The sequence below is a fragment of the Phragmites australis genome, chromosome 5 (assembly GCF_958298935.1).
Source record: "Phragmites australis chromosome 5, lpPhrAust1.1, whole genome shotgun sequence".
Classification (NCBI taxonomy): domain Eukaryota; kingdom Viridiplantae; phylum Streptophyta; class Magnoliopsida; order Poales; family Poaceae; genus Phragmites; species Phragmites australis.
Genome location: NC_084925.1, coordinates 46,753,417 through 46,781,233, shown reverse-complemented (window position 1 = coordinate 46,781,233; position 27,817 = coordinate 46,753,417). Strand labels below are relative to the sequence as shown.

Genomic DNA, 27,817 nt, shown 5'->3' with positions numbered 1-27,817 from the left:
CAATATTTTTACATATAACGTTGAACTAGTTTTTCCAAAATGCTAAAGCAGTAGGTTTGAAAAGTACCGAACTTAGTCTTTCAAAATATTGAATGCGTACAAAAGCCCGAAATTAGAAATCAATAAAAATAACCACGTCCTATCTAGAAAGAGAAATAATAAATCCTAAGACAAAGGGTGAGAAACTCAAGGCCAACGCACTCTTCCTACGTGCTTTCTTTCCGCACTATTATAGATAGTCAAATAATGAGATTTTTTTCTTTTTAGAAGTAGAAAAGAAATCAAAATTCTTTCAAAATCTAATGATTAGAAGGACGACGGATAATAAGGATACACACAAAAGAGTTGCATAGCTTAGTAACATCATACTGATAAATTACTAATAAATATTAAAAAACGAAAAAGAAAAAACTTACCAGATGCATGTAAGCCGTGGCCCATTGTTTTTTTTTTTTTTGAACCACGCGGCCCATTGTTGGTGAGCCAAATTGATGGGCCGATCTATGCTGAAAACACAAATAGGTTGTAAGATTAATGAATTAAATTATTATATTATCTTATTGGTTAGTAGTCTAATTTTTATTTCTTCTTATTACTATCCCCTTCACATAGACAAAAAAAATCTGACATGAACAGATTTATAGCTAGACGATATGTATTTTTGGAGGCACGCTCATTGGCGGACCTCATTGGATTCAAGGGCATTCAACTAAATGTCCAGTTTTTTGGGCAAAAAATTGAGTATATATATGGGTATTTGGCATATATTCATGTATACAAGCAATTAGGTCAAAATCTCTTCTTCCTACCCAAAAATGACCTTCAATCGGCCCTTTTACTCTCCCCCCACATTCCCTATCCACTGGCCCAGCCCAAAAATCATATGTATCATTTTGCTTGGCTTAGGGAGGATCGATCCTCATTTGCAATAAGCAGGCGGGAGCAGCAGCGCCTCGACTGCAATTCCCCATCCCCCTCCCAAAATCCCTACCCCCAATCCCCAATTCTCCATTCCCCCATTCACAAGACGGACAGGCGGAAGGTCTCTCTCTCTCTCTCTCTCTCTCTCTCTCTCTCTCTCTCTCTCTCTCTCTCTCTCTCTCCCCCCCCCCCCACCCCTAACCCTCTCTCGGTGGCAGACGAACGATGCCACGGTGGGCAAACGGGCAACGGAGGACGCTAGGACAGTGGACGAGGTGTGCAATAGCTAGCAGGGGGTCAGGCGGCTCTTGAGGCCACAACAGGCAGCGGGAGAACCATGTGTGTCTCCTAGGCAGGACAACAACTAGCCAACTAGGTAAGCACATCCAGTTTTTTCAGCTAGATTTATACGTTGTCCTTCATCTATTGCACTGTATAAAGAGCATTTTAGATTTTAGATACACCAGCCACCAAAATTTACATGAACCAACTCCCGCATGGATCTCTCAGCTAGTTTAAGCACACGACACATCTACTCTTTAGTTTTTTAGTTCTGAGTGTTAATTGTTAAACAAATTGTTAATTGATCTTATTTTCTTTTTGTTCAAATACAGACAGTAGAGATTAAATGCTTGAAAATGAAGAAGACCAAGACCCCATATTTGAAATCTTTATGGGAAAGGACTGCAAAGGCACAAAAGACAACTTTTGCCTCGATGTCGAAACCTCCATCTATCAAAAGCCAAGTTGAGAGCAATTCTCCTCCAATTGAGCTCTAGCTGCAAGTTTATAGTCACAATGATATTGATGCATATGGTGATGATCGCGTCCCAAGTACCGAAGATGAAGAAGATGCAAGCACAGATCCCAATGTATGCTCCCCATTGTCCCCGTTAACAGAAGGTCATGAATCAAGTGATGAATCACATGACAGAGCAATATATGATGTTGATTTGCTACAGCATGATCCTCGGATGAGGATAGCTATCAACGACTATGATGTTAATGAACGAAATGCAGTGAAGAGGGGATATATTGCTTTAGGGCCATGTCAACCATGAGATCATGATTTTCCTCAAAGTTACACTAGTGGTATGCTTGAGGTTCATTGGCATGATGAAAGTGAAGACTCACTAAATCAAGAAATTTCTGTGAGCTTTTGAAGTGGCTCTCAGAAATTTTGAAGAAGCTAATAAGGTGGTTATGAAAAATGCATCGAAGAATACTCAAATGACATCTCCAAAAATACAGAAGGACCTCATTAATTCTTGTGCAAATAATCTACTAAGTTTATTATGCAAGACCTTGGTGACCAATATTTTTCAATACTTGCTGATGAATCTAGTGATGTGTATCATAATGAACAATTAGCTCTTTGCTTGCGTTATGTTGATAAAAAAGGGAGGGTGGTGGAACGGTTCCTAGGTGTTGTGCATGTTGAAAATACTGCTGTGTCAACACTTAAATTTGCAATTCAATGCTTACTCATAGATCTTTCTTTGATTTTGTCTAGGGTCCATGGGCAGGGTTATGATGGAGCAAGTAACATAAAAGATCATGTTAATGTTCTAAATAAACTAATTATGGATGAGACTTCTTCTGCTTATTATGTTCATTGTTTTGCCCATCAACTCTAATTAACACTTGTAGCTATTGCTAAGGAAAATCAAGTTTGTATTTCTTTCTTTAAGCAACTTAGATTTCTGCTAAGTGTTATTGGAATTTCTTGCAAAAAGCATCAAATGCTTAGGGCAGCTCAAGCTCAACAAGCTTTACAAGCATTAGAATTGGGTGAGATTGAAAGTGGTCGAGGTTTGAACCAAGAGACGGGCCTTGGTAGGCCAGGTGATACTCGGTGGGGATCTCACTATAAAACTATTATGCATATTATTTTATTATATCCTACCATTCGGAATGTTCTCATTATGGTTGGAGAAGACCATTCCCAAAACAGCGAGGCATAAATGCTCAAACAACGTTGGTGTACTTTGAGTCATTTGAGTTTGTTTTCATGGCAAAGGAAGGATTGGAATATTGTTAATGCTCTTGATCTCATTTATTTGATAAAGGTTGAATTGGGCACCTTGCGAGAGGATGATAGATGGAAAACACTTCTTGAAGAGGTCATTGCCTTTTGTGTGAAGCATGGTATTGAAGTCCCTAACATGGATGATCATTATGAGCCAATTATAAAATCAAAGAGGTTTCGTAGAAATATCAATAATCACTATCATTTTCGTGTTGAGATTTTCTTAAGCGTTATTGATAGGCAACTTCGAGAGCTTAATGATAAGTTTGATGAGGTAAACACAGAACTACTCATTTGCATGGTATCATTCAATCTATCTTATTCATTTGTTGCATATGACAAGGATCACTTTCTTAAACTAGCTCAGTTTTATCCAATAGATTTCTCAAGCACAGATTTGGTGTCTCTTAGTTACCAATTCATACTCTTTATTAATGATATGCGTAAAGATAAAAGGTTCAAAAAAGTGAAAAACCTTGTCGAGCTTTCAGTCATGCTTGTAATTTATCTTAATATTTAGGTTTCTCTCCATTATGAATAATTCGTAATATATTGTGGAGTTTACTATTGTAAATCTTTTTTTCGCATTAAATACTTTAAGCTATCTTCCAAGTTTGAATGCCTAGCCAAAAAGTACCGAGTCTGCCACTGGACACGGTCACAGTGAAGCTAGCCAGTAGCGCGTTGCATGGGGTCGAGACACGAAGGCTAGCTTGTGTCGGTGGGTACGGTGCTGTGTTGTACGATCGACAATAACTCCGATCCGATCCCGACCAACTACGTACGGGACCCGATCGAGCTAACACGTATGTCGTCGTCGATCGTTTGTAGCTGATCAATGGCGCTGGATCGACGTACATGCTGTGTCAACGTGCGATGTGATCGATCGATATATACGTACGGCCAGCTATACGCGTCTGAAGCACCGACACTACTCCTGTACGCTGCTTGCATGCATGCGGTGCAAGATGTCGTCGGTCCAGTCCACTGGACTGCAAGGGCCGGATAGATGGCCCCAGCAGCCTCTCTGCCCAATGGATCAACCCACTTTCATCTGTCTATTTACCTATCTCATCTAGTTCCCATTGCACCCACGGGTGACACAGGTCGATCCTGCAGGTCGAAACATTCGATAATCGAGCTAGCTAATAGCTACCCATGGGCATGGCTGTTGCTGCTGCCGCTGGCACCATTGCCATTGGTACACCCGCCTGCTTCGCTGCTCGGCATGCACTGCTTCTAGTGGTGGCGCTGCCGCTGCTGCTGCCTCCATGCCGCGTCGTCGTCGAAGCGCAGCCCTCGCCGGGATTCTACCCGAGCAAGCGGTTCCGGGCGCGGCCTTTCTACCGCGACTTCCGCAACCTGTGGGGCGCGCAGCACCAGTCCGTGGGCGGCGCCGGCGACGTCACCGTCTGGCTGGACTCCACCTCCGGGAGCGGTTTCAAGTCGCACCGCGCCTTCCGCTCCGGCTACTTCGGCGCCTCCATCAAGCTGCAGCCCGGATACACCGCCGGCGTCATCACCGCTTTCTATGTACTGCTAGCTAGCTATCTAGTGTTACGCACAATATATCTTGTTTCTTAGCTTGCTTGTGTATTTATATATGTAGTAGGAGCAATATATGTGTCTATATAGTATATAGTTGCACTGCCCTATATAATGCATGATGATTACTGCTTGTTAGCTGCTGATGACTGGATCGATGCAGTTGTCCAACAGCGAGGCGCACCCGGGGTTGCACGACGAGATGGACATGGAGTTCCTGGGGACGACGCCGGGGCAGCCGTACACGCTGCAGACCAACGTGTACATCAGCGGCAGCGGCGACGGCGGCCCCGGCCGTGTCGTCGGCCGGGAGGTCAAGTTCCACCTCAGCTGGTTCGACCCCACCGCCGACTTCCACCACTACGCCATCCTCTGGAGCCCCACGCATATCATGTACGTACGTGCATGCGCGCGTAACACAAATTACCTTAGCTAGTAACAAGTTAAGATGGACGAAATCACGCATGCATGTTTCACAGTTGTCGATCTACTGTTTTAATTTGCGCGTGACGATCTACCTAGTACGTATCGTATCATATCTAATCTAATCTAATTTGCTAGCTAGTAAGCACAGTAGTCGTCCTACATGTTAATGAGGGGGATCCATGTTAATGCAAAATTAAAGTGAAATATCTTCATCTCATCTAAATTGTTATTCAGCTCGATCAGGCGTGGTTTCATTGTATGCAAAGAATTAAAGCTCCAAGGTTTTATTTTTATGTTTCGCTTTAAACTTCGAAGTAGCTAGGCCAAAATGGTACTGATGGATGGTTCCGGCCAGCTAGCTTAGCTAGCCAAAATGGTACCTGGACCGTCGGTGGTGGTGCTACCCAAACTGTAGCAACAATAAAGCCATGTCCAAGGATTATTCCTGTGCGCCTAGATTGTTGCTACGAGTACTTGTGTGCATCAGCAGTTGCCCCAGGGTACAACGCCGTACACGCAGCTGCAGGATGCCGTACAGCTGCTGCTTTTAGTTGACACTTGCACGCCTTCCCACTGACAATCCGGCCGGCAGTCGCGTCTAATCATTCATCTACCGGATCCAACCATCCATCATTCAATTTTATTACTCGATGCGTTGGCCCGATCTAACCAGAATATTTAACTTTTTAATATTTTATTGGAGTGACAATTTCTTGTTAAGAATGATAAATAAGTTCTCTAAATCTATGACAATAGTTTTAGTGATAAATTTACCACTCTGCCATTAAAAAAACAAATGCCTCCGATCTAGCTAGGTCTGACTGCCGACTGTATTGTACTGTACGCACACCTGACTGCTGGATACTGAATGATATGTAGCATATATATATATATAAAACATGCGTGTACCTTACGTGGATGGATGCATGCATGCAGCTTCTACGTGGACGACGTGCCAATCCGGCGGTACCCTCGGCGCAGCGCGGCGACGTTCCCGCGGCTGCCGATGTGGGTGTACGGCTCCATCTGGGACGCCTCCTCGTGGGCCACCGACGACGGCAGGTCCAAGGCCGACTACCGGTTCAGCCCCTTCGTGTCCCGCTTCTCCGGACTGCTCATCCGCGCCTGCTCGCCGCGCGCCCCGCCGCGCTGCCACGCGCCAAGGCCCGGGCCGTCGGTCGACGACGCGCTGAGCCCGCGGCAGGAGGCGGCGATGGGGTGGGTGCAGCGCAACCACATGGTGTACAACTACTGCCTCGACCCCAAGAGAGACCACGCACGCACCACCACCCCAGAATGCATCCATCATGCAGCAGGCGATACCTAAGGATCCAAGCAAGCTACTAGTATCTATTAGCTAGCCGCAATTAATATCAATTAATTAGTTAGTTAATTGAGATATGCATGTACCGTCATATATATACTCCAAACGATCATCCCATGATATATAGATGGATCATATATATGTATAATTAATAATGTATGAGATCGATCGAGCTTCCCGATCGATCCCAAGCGTATGTATTGTCAATAACGAGTACTACTTAATAATGATAATAATAATAAAAAGCACTGCTATGGAGGGCAAGGATTCGTAATCAATTTGCTGAAATTTTTGTGTCTCTCTGGATCATTGCTAGCTTGTCTTTCGTGCGACCGCATCAGTAGTAATGGGTGCAGGTGCCACGCCGACGGCCTTCATTGTGGAGGAGAGGACGGCTCTGCAGCAGATGCATGCATGCACGCGCAGGCAGCATGCACCAACAAAAAGGACCGCCGGTGCTTGCAGACACAGCACTTGCACCTTTCACGACACTTGCTGCTGCTGCCGGGGCCCCGGACGATCCAAGTAAACAAAACAATCTGTCCGTCCAGGCGAGCACTGTTCGTAGATCTGTGCTCCATTTGCCACCGACAGATTTCAACCTACAGGTGTCATCATGCGAGTCCAAGTCCAAATAAAGACGGCTGGAGCATGTCATAGCATCGCACATTATTCTAGTTGAAGCATTCGACGAGTGAAATAATGAACACTCTTTTTTTCTTTTCCTTTTTTTGAGGGAAGAACACTCTTTTATTATCTGTCTGTCTCGTAGGCTCGCTCTAGTCTAGCATGCATGCAGATGCAGGTCAGTGGTCTTTTCACTTTTGAGTCTAAGCGGGCTGCAGCACTAAAAAAGCCCATAATTCCACGGCCCATAAGTCACCGCTGTATGGGCCCATAAGCCAACCTCACCAGTCACCACCGTGTCCGCCTTCTCTTTCCCCCAACCGCATCGCATCGCACAGGTCGGCGACCGCCGGAGGACGACGAGGAGGAGACGAGCAACAAGTTGAAATCAAGGTGGCCTATTCTCCTCCTCCTCATCTGACGATATGGTGAGCTTGACCTGGCCCCGTCTTCCAATTCCAATCGCACCGCCTGCTGCTGGGCGAATTCTGATCCTGATGGCTGTATGTTGATTAGGTCTGCGTCGCGTGCTTGCTGCCCCTCTTCTTGATCCCGGTGGTCAACGCCCTCCCTTACCTCTTCGACCTCATCCTCGTATGTGCTCCATTCCCGCTTTCCCTTTCCTTTTTCCGTCAGCTAGCTCCATTCTAGTAATCGATCCCCCGGTTTTAATAAGATCCATCCATGGTTGGTGTGAATTATGGTGGATTTTGGGGTTCATTTATCTACCCTGATGAACTGCAACCGCGATTTATTTAGAACTTATGGATTCGTTGGACCACCACCAAATCAGTGATACTCTAGGGAAGACCTGGTTGCCAATTGTTCATTCATTCGTTTGAACCCGACGATTTGGTCAGGATTTTATGATTAACTTACTTACCAGCACTTCATGGCCTCCCAAATTCCCAGTCATGCGATTCACTTAGCAAGAACAGAATCCGATAGATTTACAAGTCATGCCTGGTCCACAAGGATAAGTAACAGGACCTTGCGAATTATCACGCTCATTACTCACAAGGATGACAGGCCCACAGTGGTGATCCTGATCATCATATGCGTTATGTTTCCTGTGGGCAGAAATTCATCTCCTTGAAACAACTGACAGAATTAGAATAGCTAAAGGAGATACCTTCTTTTGATAAGTGATAACACTTACTGAAGTAAGATCTGAGATTGTATTGGTATAGGTATGCTAGCATTGGACAACAAGCGTGCTTTTAATTTTGGTGGGGAAGACACCTGATTGTTGACATTTCTGGGAAGTAATTTGCATGTTTACAAGATAATGGTTCAGTGCTGCAGGTCAGGTCTCACCATGTACTCATGCCTTAATCATGAAAACTAAAACATTTTTCAAACCCTGTTCTGAACCATACCAAATTACCAATATATCTCAATTCTAACTGACCTTGCTAACTGCGTATACCGCCATAAGGTCTGCATGGTAATACTACCATCCTGGGGATCATGTCCTTTTGTTTTCTACTACATTTTTGTTACTCAAATTTTGAACATTGATTCGTGTTTTGAATGATATTCCAGAGAAAGGTGTATCAGCTATTTGGATGGGAATACAGGAGACCTGAAAGAGTCCCACCTGCTTGTCCTTATAAGCCTGCAGCAAAGAAGAACGATGAAGTAAGCCTAAATGTTCACGCTACTTGAGCTGTTGCAAAATGCAGGTTCCCAACTGTTACGTGTGGCCTCCATTATTCAAGGAATTAACAAAGTATAGCTAAACACCACTACTTTATTGCTCTGCGCCTAGTCAAACACCTATCTAATTTGCTTGAACATCAACTCACCAGCCTACCATTAGTGCCTGACTGACATATTGATTGTCATCTATGGTTTGTTCGGTTTAGCTCCAAAGTGCTTATTTTACTCTGCCTTTGCAGGGTGCAAGCGATTCAAAACCCCTAGTTGAATCCCAAGGTGCTGCCGCAGAAGATAAGAAAGATGAATGATGCATGTATTCACTTGGTTCATGTCAGCTGATGCTTAAATAGTTCACGCTTTCTGTGATCATACCATAACTAAGAAATAATTGTTGTCATGAATATATATTTGACTATGGGTTGATGAATGTACTTCTAATTCCACCTGTAATCCTTACCAGTTGCGTGACTGTGAATTGTCTTTGTCGTTGGAGTTGCACTAGCAAATTGCATTGTGTTGTCAAAACTTTGTTAGAATACGCGAAAGTGATGTTATGGTTTCAGAAACTGAAGCGCTTCCAACTTGAACTTCAACTCGGGCATTATTAATTGTCACACGAAAATCACAATCTTTTACTCGAGATCACTTCTTGTGCATCATTTTGTTATTTTTGGTAACATCATTCGCAACACTGATACTTTTTTGCAAGCAATCTCATTAGTTTTGTCTTGGATAATGAAGTAAATGACAAGCATATTGTGCGTTTTGGCTTGGCACTATACGACAATCAATATGGAAAACACCAATTGAACTGATTCAATTTGCATAGTAGTAGATAGATTGATCGACGCCCTTTATCTGATTTTCATTTGAAACCATAGTTTATTTAGCGCAAGTGTTTTTAAACCTACATTATCAATTGTAGATGTAGTATTGTTCCTACCGAAAACAACTAGAGTGAAGAGTGAGTGTGTGTCCACATGCACATATATACATATATTATATAGGGTATATAAGGTATACAAATAGAGTGGTGTGTGTGTATATAAGGTATATACTATATATGTGGTATCATTTTTACCATAGTATACAAATCAATAAGGGCATGATATTCTTGTCCACAACCTCTTTTTTTTTTTGACTCCACCACTGAATGCAGCTGTAGTATCTGAATATGAACACGCGCACTCATCCCACACACACGCACCCACTCCACATACATCTAACGCACGTACATACTAGTTCTATAACTATACATAGCTTGAAAAAAGTGTCCATCCGAAGATCATCGGGACCCATCAAGAATCCCGTAAACGACGAGTACGTTGTAATCCTTTCTATAGCGTCACGTCGGAGAAACTGAAGAAATCCGAAATAAATCAGAACCCCTGTGCATCACCAGACTTCGAGCCCGGGTGGATTCGTCTCACCACCCGAGCCTTGTCCACAACCTCTTGTTGTGGCTCACGTGTGTATGCTCCACCGGCAAGAAAAGAGATATTTGTGCTTTATTTTGTTATTTTTTTGGCGACACGATCATGATTATATTAGTGTATGCAGTATCATTTTGCACCTCATCGAAAATTAATTAATTAAACCAACTACCCGCTTTCAGGCAACTGAGTTTATCGAGAGTTGGGCAGTGCTGTTCTCTTCCCAGTCATAGTTGCATAGAGATTCTTGCAGGGTCACGGACGAAAATTCTGTTCCGTCGGCGTGCGCTAACAGCTCAAGTTGCGTGTTCAAGCAAGACGCACATAAAACCTATTAATGATTTAATATAAATTTTTTCTTGTTAATTTTTTTAAAAAAATTCTTCTTTTTCTCAAAAAATTTGACAGATTTTTTAATTTTTTTTTCAAAATAGAAAGACGTGAAGGAAAAAAAGTTTAAAAAAAAAGAAGGGAGCTGTCGGAAGAGGCGCGAGCTGCGAGTTTACCGGCTCGCACGTGAATTAGCAACTTCCGGTCACGGACATGTAGGAGAAGAGAGGAAGGGTTGTGACTTCTGACTGAACGGCGATGGATGGCGCGGCGGCGACAACGTCAGGCATGTCCAAGTTGAGTCCCTCCCTGATGGTGCCGTCCCTTCGCATGATCATCTCGAGGCATGCCCCCAATGTCCACCACCAGGGAGGGACGTCCCTACCAGCTGCGTCCTAAAATCTCTTATCCTCCTTCGACTGAGAATAATTGCGACGAGTAAAAGAGAAATTAAATCTGTTGAATTGAGTTAAGACGGCAAAGGGGACACCGATCATATGGGCTAGCTCCATCATGGCAAGGTGGGCCTCCGCTGGGGAGACATCCTTTGTGGCAGAGGGCGATTAGGGTTGACAGTGGAGCGAGTCAGGGTCTAATTTGGATTTGGGTCGGCGGTAGGGACGCAAATTCACTCACATGCGTCCATAGGTGTCCAAAAAGTCCGTCCCAACCCACCCTCCTACGTTTTGAATCCCACCAGCGAGTCTCTGTCGGGTTTTGAATCCTCGTTGGGTCTCAGACTCAGGCCGCGCCAGTGACTGCTCAACGTATCCTATATTCCTATGTGTGGATATGGGCTTGTAGCAATTTTTTTGAGTAGAGAAAACCTGTCGGCATGACATGCGGGCCCAACTAAAGAATGGGACCACTTGGCAGTAGTGGAGACCATGTCGATGTCCGGTGAGACTACTACTAGTAGTAGAAGACTCCAGCTTTGTTGACGACAGAAACAAGTGGCTCAAATGAGCTGGAAGACAAGGTCAACGATGAGTCAGCTTTGATGCAGATGTAGTTAGTGCACACGTGTCAAGCTCAACAATGCTGCATCCGCACAACAGAGCCATACCACACACTACACATGAAACACGAGTTCAATCCCCACGGGAAAAAGGATCAGATTATCAATGAACCTATATCATTGCAGGTGCCTGTTCTGTCGTGGATCAGATTATAAATACAGTGAGGAAGAACTTACATTGGATATCTCTCGCTTTCTTTTCCTGCTACCCAACGCAAACCCTTTCAACAACCAATGGCATGCCCTTTGCTGCAAGCAGCAAGGCAACAAATATGCAAGTAACACATGTAGATTCACAAGGAGAGCAGAGACGGAAGGAAAGGAGACCTCTTTTTTTTTTTACTTGTCTAAACTTCTAGCAGCAAAACTTCACTTGCCGTTAACTTATTCCCTTTCCCGCTGTATATCCACCACTTTACATTACTGAATATGCACGGATCACCTCCACGATCGGAGCCCGGCAAAGCGGGCACTTGCCACCACTGCGCACTAGCTCATTTGCGCACTTTGAGCAAGTGCACATGTGCCCACATCTGCCACCATCACCAAAATGGTTAAGAGTATACATCACAGATCATATAGAAAATCTTGTTTAAGTATATACTACAAGGAACCTGGGATGCAAAGCGTGTCCTAACCTGTACAGTACAGAATCAATTTGTGTATCGCAGCATACGCAGCAGGTTCCCTTCCTCACTTGATTCCATTTTGATCCATCGTCAGATAAATCCATCGAGAATCCTGTGAAACAAAGGCAAATATTTAATACATAGCATGCATACTTGCACAATGAATGGCAACCAAAAAAAAAAAATAGCACGATACAAAGCAGGAAAACCGAACCAAACTGAAAACAAGCAAATATCTGCCAATAGTAATAATCATCTTGAGTAAATAAACTAGGTAAACAAACACATAAAAAGAATTTTATGGCTATCCCCAATCCGCCCTATTTTGGTGCGAAGTATCTTTGTGTGTTAGAGAAAAGAGTACACCAATTATGATGCCATGAGTATCCTCCAATTATACAGCAGGGGGCAAGGGAGTAATGGGAATATAACCTTCAGGTCCTGCAAATCGATTCAAGGCCGCTGACACTTCTTGTCTCACGGAACGTTGCAATTCCAGCTGCATGTCCATGCACGCCTCCAGCATCCTCTGCATGCTGCTCATCCCTTGTTGAAGTCTACCCATGTCAGCTCTCAAATCATTAATAGCATCCCATTCCTGCAACGATACAGAACCAAATGAATTCCTCACGATGAACTTCTAGTTAACATACAGAACACTAAGATATTCAAGCAATTTTAGAGTCGTGGCATGACAGCAAATATGATCCCACATCTCATGAGCACAGGATCACATAAAAAAATGACCAAAAACATCAACTGAAGAGAATAAATAATTTAACCAACGTATTTGTGAAGTATGGTAAAACTGGAACACAATTTTCCTTCTATGCAAAAGCTCTAAACATTAAGCAAGAAGATAACGCACGAGGTCTGCATGATGTACCCTGTGTCTGCTGCTCCAGTTGTTATGACGCAATTCTCTGTGCCACAGTGGCTGTCGTGGTGGCAAAGGCGGCGGAGGGATAATAAGAGCAGGTCTGTTGAGAGGAGTCTGGAATTGCCGAGTTTCAGCGTTCCTTTCTTGTTCCTGATTTTCATTTGGTGAATTGGCAGGGGGCATGGCTGTATCAAGATTCCAGTTGAGGGGACTGCGACCACGCCGTTGAACATATGACCTTATCAGTCGTTCCAAACTTTCACCAAAACCATTGCTAAGAAGATTGGACACACTACGCCTGCAATTCGAAATGAAATACCTTAACAATACGACCAGATGAAAAATAAGGAAAACCATTTGGAAGAAATTTCCACACTGAAGGTTAAAATACCTGCTAAGTAATTCTCTTAGTTCCATGCTGTACACGTTGTCATCATCCGGTGGGATAAACCTATTTTCGATCCTAGGAATGGGGCTTGTATCAAGCGCAGAATCTTGGTAATCATCTTGCCAGTTCTCCGCAGTTCCATGAGACTCGTCATCGTGCCAGTCAACATGTTCTTCTTGGAGATCATGTTCCCTGTCATCGTCGTCCAGAGTTTCACTGTGTAACTCTGCATTATCTTCCCAATTTCTGTCAGCAGCCTCTTCAATCTCACTGGGCCACCTATCAAGCCTGCCATCCAAAGATGGCTGCCAGAATCCTGTGTCGTGTTCTGTCTCAACTTGCTGCCTATTATCACCTTGAGTTAGAGACCCTTGCATCTCAACCATGCCATCCAATGTTCTACTTGGTGAGTGTGCCTCAGCAAGGTCTGCATCAGCCTCCAGTAAACCCACATTCTCAAGCAAAGTTTGGGGCCTTTGGGCTGTATGCTCACTACCAGTCAAATCACTGACCTCAGCCCCTCGTTGAGATTCATCAGTACCTAGTAATCTAACACTTTCAGCCACAGAAGCATCAGGTTGGCTAACATCTTGACTACTAACAACACTCTCTGATCTGAAACAAGCAAAATAGGTCATCTTTTATTAGTTTAAAACAATATCTGAAATTCTATGTACAGGTATCAATGTATCATATAACAAAAGCTCAAGTGGATAAGGACTAGGACAGAACACAAGCAACAAGGGATGCCAATTGCACAGCAGCTGAGCAATCTGAACAGGTAGGCACCCATTGCCAATTTGCTGCTGTTTATGTATCAGCTTGAGATTAAATATACAGTATAATTGGCATAGCACAAAAATGTACTCTCAATTTCATGTTATCTGACTTCATTGATTTTTTACAGAATTCAAGATGCAAGTTTGACCATTAATTTGCACAAAAGTACTATGTTGGCCATATATAAAGTAATTACATCTAGTGGAAGGCTTTTTCAAAACAATATAGCATTCACATTATAATGTTACTAAAATCATTCGTATTACATGTATTAGCAGAAAGAACTGATATTACACGTTAAACAGATTTTGATTCTCAGTTTGGCAAAAGTGTCTGTCCCTTGAAATCTCACTCCCCTTGCATCTACTCTTATCAAACCTACTAGCACAAAAATGTACTCTTATAAAAAAACAATAAGATCGTGAGAACATAAACATTAATTTTAACACCTGTCAAGGCTCCTCCCCTTTCCATGGGCATTTCGGCTCCTCCCCTTTCCAAATTTGTCTCTTCCCCCCGATTTGGCCCACAGGGAGCCAGACAGCTAGGTGATGGCGTGTGTTGGCGTTTTGTTCATCTTGGCGGCAATGGCGCTCCGGTCCTCTCGCGGCACTCATCTTCGTCTTGGCCTCTCCAGCATTGTGCGGGCTCCTCCCCTTGCCAATCTGTCTCTTCCCCCAGATCTGGCCCGCAGGGAGCGTTGTGGCTTGGCGATGGCTCTTTGGACTCCGCGTGCTCGAGGGGCCAATAGCGTCACCAGCGACTTCAATGAGCTTGTGGCATGACCACTTTTTTGGCCTCCTTTGACCTAGTCGGGTGTGGGACCCCTAGGCGAAAGCCCTGTTCGGCTTCTTGTCGATGCCGGCGCCAGTGACGCCTTCAAGCGCCATTCCCTCCATGGAGGTTGTGTTGTGGTGTTCTCTGCCAACTTCGGGAGGTTCTCTGGGTGAAAACCTAGCTCCGGTTTTCTGGATAGACGACAGCGGTGTCCTTGACGTCGTGCCCTCCTTGGAGGCGTCGTTGGGGAGTTTCCTTTCCCGCATCTTTGGGTGGCTGCCGGCTTAAGTCCATCTTTGGTCTGTCCTATGGCGTTGATTTGACCATCTCTGGCCAAGTTTAGCCAGGTAGATGGTTAGGTGATGCGGTTTTTGGGTCCGTTTTCTGCGGTGCTCTGGGCCTAGTCTAGCTAGGTAGTTTGCTCGTTGTGTTTGTGGTTTTCGCTCGGTTTTCCCTTAAATAACCAAGCAATCTAGCCTGTTGGCCTCTTCTTATTAATATAATAGGCAACTCTCCTACTGGTTCGGTTAAAGAAAAGGTCCTACCTTGATAATACACTTTTGCCGCTTAAGATAATAACAAGGAGAAAAAAGGGCAAATGAGCAATGTGGTAGTGGAGTAAGGAATGTGTCATACAGAGACACAACAGTATGTTAAGGGACCACAAACAAGAATGAAGCTGTACAGGTGGGGTCATAGGCTATATTATAATGGAAGAGAGTAGCAACTAGCAACTGTTCCCTCTTCCAAACCTCATATATGAGAGTTATCAAAATAGCACAGATAATGCAGTGTTTTCTGTCCCAATATTCTGTGTTACACAACGGTGGAAAAGATGCCATCGAACTATCCAACCAAGAGTTTCAATTGCACTGAAAGGATAGAGGGGCACATACTTGCATTCATGTAGGTGATACAAATCAAAATATAGCTAGTTTTACTACAGAGATTTGCAATTGAAACAGCTGCTTACCTCAAGGCAGGCATGCGATGGCTCTGTCTCAACTGCCCGAGCTCCCTTGCTGCCTCAGATGGTGGTCGCTCCTCCTCAACCGGAAGCTCCACATTCCTCAAGAACCTCCCCCTAAGCAATCCCTGCAAAACCAGACATTTCAAACACCAGCGCACATGACACCACAGATAACTGGTTCTTGCAACGTGATATAATCAGGTTCGCACCTGGATGCGGTTGCGGCTGCGGCGGGGGAACTCTGACACAATGCGGTACCCTGATAACCCCTGCAGTTCGCGCTGGCGCTCCCTAGCCATCCAGGTGATGACATCCAATCGCGCCTGTCGGCCGCGGAGCCGAGGAGGCTCCCCTCGCATCTCCCTCTCGCCGCTGCTAGGCTCATCCCTGCGCAAGCCTGCACGGGAGTCGCGTGGCTGGCTGGCCATCTGCACCCACTCTCTTACGAGCCTGACCCTCTGCCTCTCCGTCTCGCCGAGCCACTCCCCAGTGGCCGCGGCGGCGGCTGCGGTTGCACCATCGGTGGGGTCCGTGAGGCGGCGCGCGATCTGCCGCACGTGCTCGCGGTCGGCGGTATCCGGGGAGGGCTCGCGGTCGAAGGGCTGGTCGGCGTCGGTGCGGCGGTGCTCGAGCTCGCGCCACATCTGCAGGAGGGAGGGCGGCGCGGTGGGCGAGGGCGCCTGCGGTCGAGGCGGCGGGGTGGTTGGCGAGGAGAGGAGGAAGGAGGAGGGATCGAGGGTGGAGACGGGGTGGAGGCGCGCGAGCGCGAGGAGCTCGGCCTCGCGGTTCCGGCGCTCGACCTCGCGCTCCATGGAGGAGAGCACCTCCTCGGCCTGGCGCGCGACCCAGCGGCTGAGCAGGCGCGACTCTCGCCTCCGCCTCCGCGCCGCCGACGATTCCGCCGCCTCGTCCGACTCATGTCCCGGTCCCCCACCTCCCCCCGCGGCGGAGCATGAGGAGGAGGAGGAGGGCGGGGAGAAGCAGCCGCCGAGGTGGTCGCAGACGAGGTACTCGAGGTCGCGGCGGAAATCGGCGGCGGAGCCCATGCGGTGGTGGTACTCGTCCATGGCTCCAGCACCCTCAAATGCTAACAAATCGCTAGCCCTAACCCTAGCAAGGCCCAAAAAAAAAAAAAAACTACGTGCAGTCAGAGATCGATTGGGAAATGGTGGCGGAGGGAGGGGATGTGGTGGGGATTAGGGCGGGATTGGGGGCGCGATTAGAAGGCATTCGGTAGCAATTGGCAACTGGATGAGCGGCGAGGGGAAGGGATTGGATTGGATGGGGAGCGGGAGAAGGGGAGGACGAGACGCACGCAACTCGCGGAGGGAAGGGGAGAGAGAGAGGAAGACGAAGCGGCGATTGATTTATGGGATTTTCCTTTTACTTTTCTTTTTCTTTTTCTTTTTTGCAATTTTGGTTTTGGTGCGAAAGGGAAATGCGAAGGCGAAAGCTGTACCTATTTCTTTTTAGATCGGGCTAACCCTGTAACCCATACACGTGTATACTAATACTGATCCGTTCGCATACTCTTAATTAGAAAACTATATTTAATTAATTATGTTTTTTATTAGACACACTATCTAGATTAGACACATTACGCGTTCCCTACTAGCCCCCTTCTCTCTTTTGATGTCTCTATCAATGGTACAAGACGTTGTCATTTTTATTTTCCTAAGTTTTTATAGAGCAAATTTGGATAATTTTATAAGTAAATAAGTACTAACTTCGAAAGAGAGTTTTTTTTTTAATTTACAAACATATCCATACATATTTAGAGAGCAAAATTATTTCAATTTACAGGCAAAATCCATGCTAACTCGGAGAGGATATTCATATACAAACTTAGAAGCAAATTTGTTCAGTTTATAAGCAAATCCAAACAAAAAAGAGCAAGTTTGTTCCAATTTACAAAAATAAATCCATATGAAATCATAAAGAAAAATTATTTCTGCCCACGGAGCAAATCCAAGTGCAAATTTGTTTCAATTGACAAGCAAGCCTAGCAAACTCATGACCTAGGATAAGGTTGCTGCTCGAAACGGACACCATCAAAGCCCAAGTCAATCTACATCACCAAGATATATGCGGGACCGTGTAGATCACTTACACACCACAAAATAGTGATGTTGTTGAAGCTCGATGATCCGCAGGAACACTCGCTGTGTAGGTCGCAACAGCAACTGAGCTTCCTCTTAGGGTGCCTCCTGATGCGCCCTAGCTATTATCAACCAAACTATAAAACAAAATTGAAAAGCAGTTCAATATATTTGCTTGGCATATTTGAAACACTGTATAGGCAAATTCATACAAATGTAAAAAAGCAAATTGGTCGAAAATCATAAGCAATTTGTTGCATCTCTACAAGAAAAAATTAATTCGACCGGAGATCTAATAGGTAGCTGCACCGGTGTGTGAGAATCAGGTCATCGCCCCGTGAGGTCACACGTCGGGGTCAAGGCGCAGGCGGAGGAGCGTGATCGCTGTCTACGATGAGGTGGCCGCTCGATCCATGACCTCCAGTTCTCACGCCAGGGCCTCGTAGACCACGATCGCTGGGATGATAGGGGCTACCTCCTCTGTAGCTGGCACCACTGAGGCTGTGAAGGCGGACACCAGCTGTCTCCCTGTGTCCATTGTGGGCAACTGGCGAACCGCTACGAATAGGGCTACTGCCACCTCCTGCTTCCCGGGCGCTCGTGCGAAAGTGATGACGGGTCACCTAGGGGCGCATGGCGAGACAGTGGAAGCGTGAAGGTAGCACCGAGGCACGAGAGCATATAGATCTAGTGAATTGGATACGGGGGATGGTCGGCAAGCCCTCTTGAGTCTGGATCTGTTGGAGAGAGAGGACGAGTCAAGGGCGCGTACGAGACAGTGGAAGCATCGAGGTAGCACCGAGTCATGAGAGTAGCAAGATCCAGCAAATTTGGATGCGGGGGGTGGCCAACGAGCTCCCATGCGTCTGGATTTGTTGGTGGGGGGGGGGGGGAGAGCACCAGAAGAGCTCAGGCAGCACCACACCGCGAGAGTGGCCAGATCCAGCTACTCCATGTCCGGGGGATGGCCGGTGAGCCCTCATACTCCTTGATCTGTTGCAGAGAGAGGGAGAGGGGATTGATGAGGGAGAGTATGAGTAGATATCTGTTACAGAGTCTATGTGATGAGGAGAGGATTGGATATGAAAGTGAATGAATCAGATAGAAACAGTTACACAGGAGTTAGATCGGACGGCTGGCACGAGCTTGCAGATATATGAGCAAACGCATGCACGTTGTAACCAAGCGTTTACCTTCTTTTAAATATTCTCGTGAGTTTGTATTTTTAAACCGAACAGGGGAGGACTTGTCTTTGCTTCCGCGCAATCTCACGCCAATTTCACACAACTCTGCCACTCCTCTTCTTCGCAGAAAATTCTGGAGCTTTTTTTTTTTTTTTTTTTTGTTTTGCTTAATCCTGACTCCTAGCCCCCTTCTCTCTCTCTTTTGATCGTAGTGAAACGACGTTATTAAAGCCATGAAGAAAAAAGTGCTCCTCTTGGGGGGAGTTGAAATGCCCATTTCAGGTGAGGTGCAACCACATTTTACATCCTGCTCGTAATCTATACTCACAAAATTTCAACTTAATTCGAAAAGATCCAGATGTAGTTTTTAGAGAACTAGATTGGGATGTGGTTAACATCAAGCTGTTAGATTAAAACGAGGAAACTTTAGCTAGTTGCAGAACCTCTATTGTTTTATACATATTACCAAGGGTCCCTTTCAATAAAATAAATATTGCAGAAATATATATATGTATCAAAAGTCATTTAATTTATTCTTTCTTGTGCTCATGCGTATTCTTCAATCAAAACCGAAAGAACAGTAAGCACACGTGCAGGAGCAGCTAGCAGGCTGCAATTTTCATACAATATATGGCTGCTACAGTAACATTTGTTATTCCTACTGTGCAGCAGGACTTTTTGCACCGCTATATATATTGTCATAAGCTAGCTTTCATTTTCCCAAGTCACGAGCGATGTTGTCCTCTCGAAAACTTGCATTATGTTGCCCTGTTATGATCCAACAAATCGTACCATTGTTTCAAGTCTTCCAATCATAATATCTATAACCTAATTAGACTGCAATTTTCATACTTAAATAAAATACTCGTCTATATCGATGGCGTTAAAGTACACGTACTCACAAACACGTCGTTCTTCTTTATTTGTCGCTCGTCGCTTATCTCCCTTCAGCTCAAGAAAGAAATGTAGAGCTGAATAATGCACCACCGACAGACAAGCAGCTGAATTCAACTCAAGAAAGGATCAGATGTTGCTGCTTAAATTTTACATAGGAGAGAAAAATTGGACAGGGGCACTTGACTTGAGGCAAACATAAATTTGTTCAAATTCTTTTGCAACCAGATTAAATCCTTTAGTTGGTGCTGCCTTGTGAATGACCATATGATCTTAATTCTCAGTCTATACTAAGAAAATCTCCGGTCATTAACCAATAGAAGTGAATTCAATTCGATGGAGACTCGGATATGCAGTAACCAATAGAAGTGAATTTTTAGAACAGTTTTCATTCTCGGGTACTTGATTAGTACTCGTGATAAACGGCAACTAGAGAAACTAATTAAGGCAGACAGGGAGCATTGTGAGGGATCGCTGGCCATTGCTTTAATTTGCCTCCAAATTTATCAGAAACTCAACTAGTCATCTGCTAGAAGATCCAAAGAATGTATATTGTTTTCTCTTGCGTAATCTCCCCCAACGAATCATGAGCACTGATGAAAAGTCGCCTAATCCTGCATCCCTTGTCGTGAGAAAGAAAGGTTCCGTTCTTAGACCCTAACCCTCCCTTGTCCCCCAGCTTTTTCAACAAAGCGAAATGATGCACCTGACTTTCTGCGATATCTATGAAAAGCACTGCTATACTACTATGCTTGGCAAGTGGCAGGATCATGACAAGAATGCCACACATATCCATATCCTAATAGTTTAATTAGGTAATGGTATTGACTTAGATATTAGTAGATCGTAAATAATTAAATAGGTCCGAAAGTAATTGCATTATCTAGTGCACGTTATATATACTGCATGGGCCCTAGGACTACTATTTGCGAATTAAAATAGATGTGCGTACCAGCAAGTTAATGGAGTAGAAGAAAATAAAGTGTCATTAATCTTAACAGTGAAGTGATAACAAGTTAACAGCGATGTTGCATCCGAACAAAGGAAAAAACCCAACAAATTAAAGAAACAAACAGTACTGATACTATTTGTACGTAGCATATCGAAACTGTGAAGCGTGTGGTGCGGTGCGAGAGCTCTTCTCTGATACACGCAGGAATACAGATATCAAGCATGCATACTGCTATGTTAGTTTGGTAGTGAAATGCAGATGCAAACACAAGTACGTAGCAGCCTTTGGGCTTTGCTGATCGATCCCTTGCCATTGACAACAACCTGATCAGGGATGCTGTCAAAACAAAACAACGTCAGAAAATCCAGAAAAAAAAATATATAAGAGCTGCTACTGGACAAGGGCCAGCGGTGTCGAGGCCCTGAGATGTCGAGACGACAGGCCCTGCAGACAGAAACATTGCTAGATGGAGTCCACCAGCATGCCTACCGATCCAGCGTTTGCGTTTGGACTTATTGATCCTATCAGACTGTTCGTAGCCAACAACTATGAGGTAACGTCGATTTCTCATTTCATTTTCTCAAGAGTTTCGAGGGACGACGTGATATGGGTGATGGACAAGGAGATGAAATGGATTGGATGATGGCAGGTCTTCCCATCGGAAACATGATGGCTTGGGACAAATCATGTGCCCGTGCCACAAATCATGGCATGTGATAATTAGCAGGCCAAAAGATGGACAAATAGATTTTTCAAAGGGAGAAAATAAATGTTGCTTGCTCCTCAGACTATATCCATATGCAGATGGTGGCGAATCACTTGTATAACAATTGCAACCCACTCACCAATGATCCGAGAAACGCCCATATACCTCAATCACTGGTGAGTCAAAGACGCTTTGCTTAATTCAGTTGGCCATATATAGGACGCAACCACACAGAAAACTTGGAACATCCAGTCATATTGCTATATATGCTACGACAGTATGATTCAATCTCCTTCCTATTCAGGTCGGACCAACGCATTAGGTTTCATGCATGGGTTAACCGTTTCTCTTTAGATAAATGAGGATTCCCTTTGGTAATCGGGCTTGTTCTCAGCGAAATCGCCGGTTCACACTCATCTATCTATCCTGCATGTGGTCTAAACCGATGGATCATAGAGCATGTTCGTTGAATTCAGAAATTTACTATCATTTGAGGGTACGCTCGGGCCACTAATCCGTTCATCCTTCTCTTCTTCGTTATGGGCTCCTTCATCAATTTCTGAATCCATTTCTTCTTTGTGAAGTGTGCTGCTCTTATTCCTCCTGTGAAGTGTGCTGCTCTTATTCCTCTTGTTCGTGCAGGTTAGTTCCAAAAATTATATCATGGCATGAGAAAAGTCATCATCGGGGTGTGATTTTTCTCCGTGCCATTTTTTCCAGCGTGTTTTCTTCTCGCCATTGTTATTGTGACTCATCTGATTCGGTGTCGGAGTTACCATATAAGGCATGAGGAAAGTCAGATTCTTCGTCGGAGTATGAATCATCCTCATACCATTTCTTCAACGTGTCTTCCTGTAGGCTCTTCTTTTCTTCCTCAAAGTGCTTTTGTGGTTCCCGCAAAGACTCATAATCATGCAATATGGTGGCTTAACACCGCTCTTTATAACAGATTACCTTTGCATTATCACAAAAGTTTTTTATACAAAATTCATACATAGGAACACCAAAGCATGAATCCGCTCTAGCAAGACACTTTTATCATTAAGCTCATGAATCCTATTTGAAGAACCGAAACGGTGACCAGAGTGAAGATGAATAGGAGCCTTTTTATGAATTCTTCAAGAACAACCAAACCTATGTCCAGTTGCACCCGCCGCACCTTAAGAGCGAATCACAACTAAGCGTGACAAAATGCACAGCGGAAACAATACGTAAGAGTGCTCACAGCGAACGCCAAAAGTTCTCCAATCAGATGAACAATACTCCGATTAGTACTAATAAATAATACTATGACGAATACCGATGAACATTACTCCGACTAGTTCTGATCAACAATACTTTCGACCAATACACCGACCTATGAGAAGGTCCGAAAAAGATCTTGTTACTGAAAACACTGTTTAAAGAAGTTCAAAATAGGAATCAGAAGTTTCGAACTGATAGCAGAACTAAAAAATAGCAGCACAAAACTTAAAATCTAAACTAGAAATCCAACCAAACATGATCCAAATCTAACGAAATGTTAGCCAAAGCTTCTTACGTATATGGTGGATCTTTATCCAAAAAATATCCACAAAGAGATCAAGATTACACCCTTGATTTCGTGGATTTGACCAAAATGACACTGAGAGGGAAAATTTAGAGAAAATCAACTGAAAGGTGCTCGTGTGAGAAAATCATTTTGGAATCACTCGGGATGTTCTCACACATGTCCTAGCAATCTTTTGCCCCAACAAAATCACTCGAAAACGCTGCCAAAAGCAAGAAGTGAAAAATCAACCAAATATTCAAGAACAAGAAACTAAAGGGAGATCAATAGCATCATGAATTTGCTAAATAATTGAATAATAGAAATAAGAACATAGCAACCGCTATTCATCCTCCCACTCTTGATGAAACTAAGTTTTGAGCTATGAACCTAACTTCTCTCTCTTGAAACTCTAACCAAGTCTAAGAAATATCCAAATAAAAATATGTCATAGAAGGTGTTGACGCCCGTTTTTGCAACAGCCCCCCCCATATATATATAGTCAATTGGATAATTCCCAAAATACCCTTAAAAACTAATAGGTATATATTATTTTCAAAGGGAAAAATAGTCCAACTATTTTGTTGTCTATCGGATGGACTCGGCGCCTTCACCACTCTACTTCGTCTCCAAGCAAGCTTCATGATGGTGCCACACATCCTCCAACTCCACCCCCGATTTTAAGGAAAAACCGCAAAACCGCCTTGCATGCTTCTCCAAGCATGACTCCTCCATGTCGACGCGTGTCTGACCTCCACCATGACCTTTGACGCCTTCAAGTCTTTGCGCTCCGGCCACCGGGCTGTCTCTTGACTTGCCATCGCCTTTCCGCCTTGACTTGGTCGATGCCATCTTCATCTTCACCTTTTCTCCCCCGCTATGTTTTCTTGCGCCCTCCATATGAGCGATGCAGATTGCTCATGGCTCCACCCAGCCTAACACGGTCTGTCGACACCAAGCCTCGACTTGCTCTTCACTGCATTGTCGTTGACCGCCATGTCGCATCCATACATATACACATCATGAGCCAAGAAACATGTCTCTCCGTCAATCCTCTGTTTTCACCCCCGATTAGCTATGAACATAATCAAACATAATTGAAACATACTGTGCAAACCGAATGCTCCAAATAGCAATTCCATCAATCACTCATCATTAACAACATAATTCTCTCGTGTTCTCACTATTTAATATCTCTATTGCCCCAACATAAATAATGAATTCTTCACATTCTTCAAAATTATTATTACATTAGAAATCATTTGTACGCAGTATAACGTCTGGGGCAATAGGACTATTCATGCATTGGAAATTAAAGTGTCCTACGGATTTGCATATATCATAAAACAACGGATATGCATCACAAATAATAACTGAATAATCATCTAATAATTTTTCTAAGCATTGTGTACCTTGCATACCTTTCGATGACGGCGATTGATTCTTGACCCTACACATCACCACTAGCCGTGTGGTTTTGATTGTTGTCTTGTTCCTTCTCTGCAAGTTGTTGATGGCATATTTGTTTTAAAATTATAACCTAGTCGGTTCCTGAAAAAGACATCTCAAAAGTAAAATGACAAAATAAAACCTACTAGTAACTCTATGTTGATGCCAGTTATCCTACAATTTTAGCGTCAACTTCTCTCAATATATGATGAAATTATCACCATAATTATAAATTATCATCACTGGAATTGACAATTTTGCAACATAGTGCCTTTGAATTAGTGCTGTAGAAATTTTCCGAATGATGGCTCAAAACGGCTAAATACGGCAAGAAGCTAGTTCTCCATCGAAAAACGGACCGACCACGGCCCATCAAATCTAAAAGCATCCCACAGCGGCACACAAGACTCTTGGTGCAAGTCCTAAGCCCATGACTATGCACACAAGTGCTGTAGAAGGCCGAAAGATGGACAATACAAGATTTGCCATGACCGTGTGAGAGATGATCTCGGAGCTTCTTTTTGGGAGCTTAATTACATAGAGCATGTCTGCTTGCTTGTTCCTCAGACACGGACACTGCATGCATAGATGGCAGCTAGAATAGCTCCGATCCAAAAGTTTTGCAATTCAGTAATTCAACAAATGCACATGCCAAGTTTGGCACAGGATCGGAAGAACCACTCAATCTTCTGTCCGTGAATGTTAATTTTGTTTAACTCATATTCATGTCAGTCGTTGATCCAAGAACCCATGGAACAATTCGTTCGGCTCAGAAATGGACGAGCCAGTCTCGGGGCTTCGTTGGGCTCAAACTAAACGGGGGGAAATAGCCGGGGGACGAACTTGGGATGAAATTAAAGATAAAACATTTCAATTTCTGCATGAATCTAGAGAAAATCTATATATGTATTTCGAGCAATGCCTACTAGAATCTATGTGTTTTCTGTAGACCACACGCACATGAGTGCATGGCAGCACAGGAATCGGTAGACCACACAAACGAGCAGGCCGAAAAAGTGCCAGGACAGGAGGAGTGCCGCCAAAGCAAAAACACAGTATAGATGGACGGAGCTCGAGTGGAGCAGAGCCATTTCTATGCCCTACTCGATCTGAAAGAGACCTCCTACCGACTAATTTTCTTCGTATATATAGTACTATATACTACTACTAATCTCAACCATAATCAAATGATCATCTACCAAACGATTCTACACGAATTTAAAACGGTCAGGATAACAGGCGCATAGCTTTCGATAATTGTGACTACACATATGTTAGTATGCTACACGTACGTCAAAGATGCACTCGGAGAAATTGTGTCGATCGATCAGTAGCCATGTAAACGTACACTAGTACGTACGTACTAGCTGTGGCTGCCATGCTCTATCGACCATGATGAATCAATCGGCGAAGTTGCAAACATGCAAGGTGCAGTACGTGTAATCATGCATGATCGTCATATATAGGTGGATAAAGAGCTATGCTACTCCATATACAACTTACATGGGGATGCATGGGGCCATCAAACCAAAGAGACCAACACAACTGCATGCATGGATATGGATCATGGTCTCTTCATAATATTAATTATATTCTTCGATCGTCTTCATTATTCTCATATGGGCACTTGAAGATATATAGTTGCAATAAAGCATAGCAGGACATGATTAAGCTGCATGCAAGCTTGATATTTTTTCTGACAATGACTCCATTCATCAAACTCAGCTCGAAGGGGAAATATTAATGCAGGCTGATTACATTTTTGCTGAAGGCGCGATCAAGAAACACAGGCCTCCGCATCACAGACACACGAAACGTGGCGACGGATAGGTAATTACAGCAGGTAAAAGAGCGAAACTAAGGGCCGGAGTTGACCCACGATCGAGCACATAAACACTTGCACATATTCATATATAGCTTAATGATATGGTTGCTTAATTAGTCGCGGCTCTTGAAGGGGATGGCCCTGATGATCACCACGTGGTACATGGCCGCCAGCGCTGCTCCGATGAACGGGCCAACCCAGAAGATCCACTGCCATTCAAAAATTCATATTTCACCTGTTATTATCAGTACTTCGATCCACTAAATAATTAAGCGATATGATGATCCATGCATGCAATCAACAGGCTAAATATACGGATCACTCGCTCCTAGCTGGATCGAGTAGCTACTTACGTGGTCGTTCCATGCGTGGGACCTGTTGTAGACGATGGCGGCGCCGAGGCTGCGTGCCGGGTTGATGCCGGTGCCGGTGATGGGGATGGTGGCCAGGTGCACCAGGAACACCGCGAACCCGATGGGGAGCGGCGCCAGGATGGGCACGTGCGAGTCGCGCGCGCTGCGCTTGGCGTCGGTGGCGGAGAAGACGGTGTAGACGAGCACGAAGGTGCCGACGATCTCGGCGCCGAGGCCGTCGCCCTTGGTGTACCCGGGATTGACGGCGTTGGCGCCGCCGCCGGCGCTCATGTAGAGCCCCTGCTGGAACCCCTTGACGACGCCGGCGCCGCAGATGGCACCCAGGCACTGCATCACCATGTAGAAGAGCGCGCGCGTGAACGACAGCTTCCGCGCCAGGAAGAGCCCGAAGGTCACCGCCGGGTTGATGTGGCCGCCGGAGATGCCCGCCGTGCAGTAGACGAGAGCGAAGATCATGCCGCCGAACGCCCACGCGATGCCCTGGATGCCCACGGTGCCGCACTTGCTCGACGACTTGCTCACGCCCATCACCGTCAGGATGCTGATGTACAGGAACAGGAACGTGGCCACGAACTCGGCGATGCCCGCGCGGTAGAAGGACCACGACGTCAGCTCCTCCGCCTCGAACAGCGGCGCTGGGGGAGGCTCCTTGTAGTCCTTATCCTCGCCGCCGCCCTGCGCCGCCGTTCCGATCGGCTGGCGTTCAGAGTAGCGGTTCGCGCCCAAACGAACATCCTCATCCTTGCCCTCCATTGATTCTTGCTTGCTTACCACTAGCTCGCAGCTTGTTCCTCTCTGATTGATTCGCTTGGTGTGTGGGAGCTACCTGTGAGGTGTGGGAGTGGCTTTCAAGAGCTTTTTATAAGCCCGGCCATGACAAATTCTCTTCTCTTCTGGCGTGATAGCTATCTTTTTCTGCTTTCTTTTTGCTGCCATCTCTCAATTGGTGGTGGATGATGACAGGATTTTGTTTTTGTTTTCTTAATTATTAATTAGTGGCTGATAGGGTCTCTTAATTAGCTCGCTCGCTCGCGCGCGCTCTCTCTCTCTCTCTTACTCTGTGCAGA

The 27,817-nt window shown here is 44.8% G+C and overlaps 4 protein-coding genes across 5 annotated transcripts; 2 read left to right on the top strand and 2 right to left on the bottom strand.

Moving 5' to 3' along the window:
* Positions 1-4,057: 4,057 nt before the first annotated feature.
* Positions 4,058-6,502, top strand: LOC133917768 (xyloglucan endotransglucosylase/hydrolase protein 31-like). The gene is made up of 3 exons (XM_062361627.1): positions 4,058-4,483; positions 4,659-4,888; positions 5,858-6,502. The coding sequence occupies exons 1-3, from the start codon at positions 4,109-4,111 to the stop codon at positions 6,246-6,248; spliced, it is 996 nt and encodes a 331-aa protein (XP_062217611.1). The 5' UTR covers positions 4,058-4,108; the 3' UTR covers positions 6,249-6,502.
* A 642-nt stretch (positions 6,503-7,144) lies between these two features.
* Positions 7,145-9,009, top strand: LOC133920145 (uncharacterized). The gene is made up of 4 exons (XM_062364820.1): positions 7,145-7,300; positions 7,389-7,466; positions 8,418-8,513; positions 8,774-9,009. The coding sequence occupies exons 1-4, from the start codon at positions 7,298-7,300 to the stop codon at positions 8,840-8,842; spliced, it is 246 nt and encodes an 81-aa protein (XP_062220804.1). The 5' UTR covers positions 7,145-7,297; the 3' UTR covers positions 8,843-9,009.
* Positions 9,010-11,387: 2,378 nt separating this feature from the next.
* Positions 11,388-17,116, bottom strand: LOC133920144 (uncharacterized). 2 transcript variants are annotated; one of them, XM_062364818.1, is made up of 7 exons: positions 15,949-17,116; positions 15,743-15,864; positions 13,216-13,827; positions 12,813-13,122; positions 12,377-12,542; positions 11,954-12,056; positions 11,388-11,848 (listed from the first exon to the last, which is right to left on the bottom strand). In XM_062364818.1, the coding sequence occupies exons 1-7, from the start codon at positions 16,804-16,806 to the stop codon at positions 11,731-11,733; spliced, it is 2,289 nt and encodes a 762-aa protein (XP_062220802.1). In that variant the 5' UTR covers positions 16,807-17,116; the 3' UTR covers positions 11,388-11,730. The 2 variants fall into 2 exon arrangements, with proteins under 2 accessions (XP_062220802.1, XP_062220803.1); XM_062364819.1 differs by having other exon boundaries at positions 12,831-13,122; positions 15,949-17,115.
* A 9,007-nt stretch (positions 17,117-26,123) lies between these two features.
* Positions 26,124-27,595, bottom strand: LOC133920143 (aquaporin PIP1-5). The gene is made up of 2 exons (XM_062364817.1): positions 26,730-27,595; positions 26,124-26,585 (listed from the first exon to the last, which is right to left on the bottom strand). The coding sequence occupies exons 1-2, from the start codon at positions 27,501-27,503 to the stop codon at positions 26,490-26,492; spliced, it is 870 nt and encodes a 289-aa protein (XP_062220801.1). The 5' UTR covers positions 27,504-27,595; the 3' UTR covers positions 26,124-26,489.
* Between the last annotated feature and the right edge of the window lie 222 nt (positions 27,596-27,817).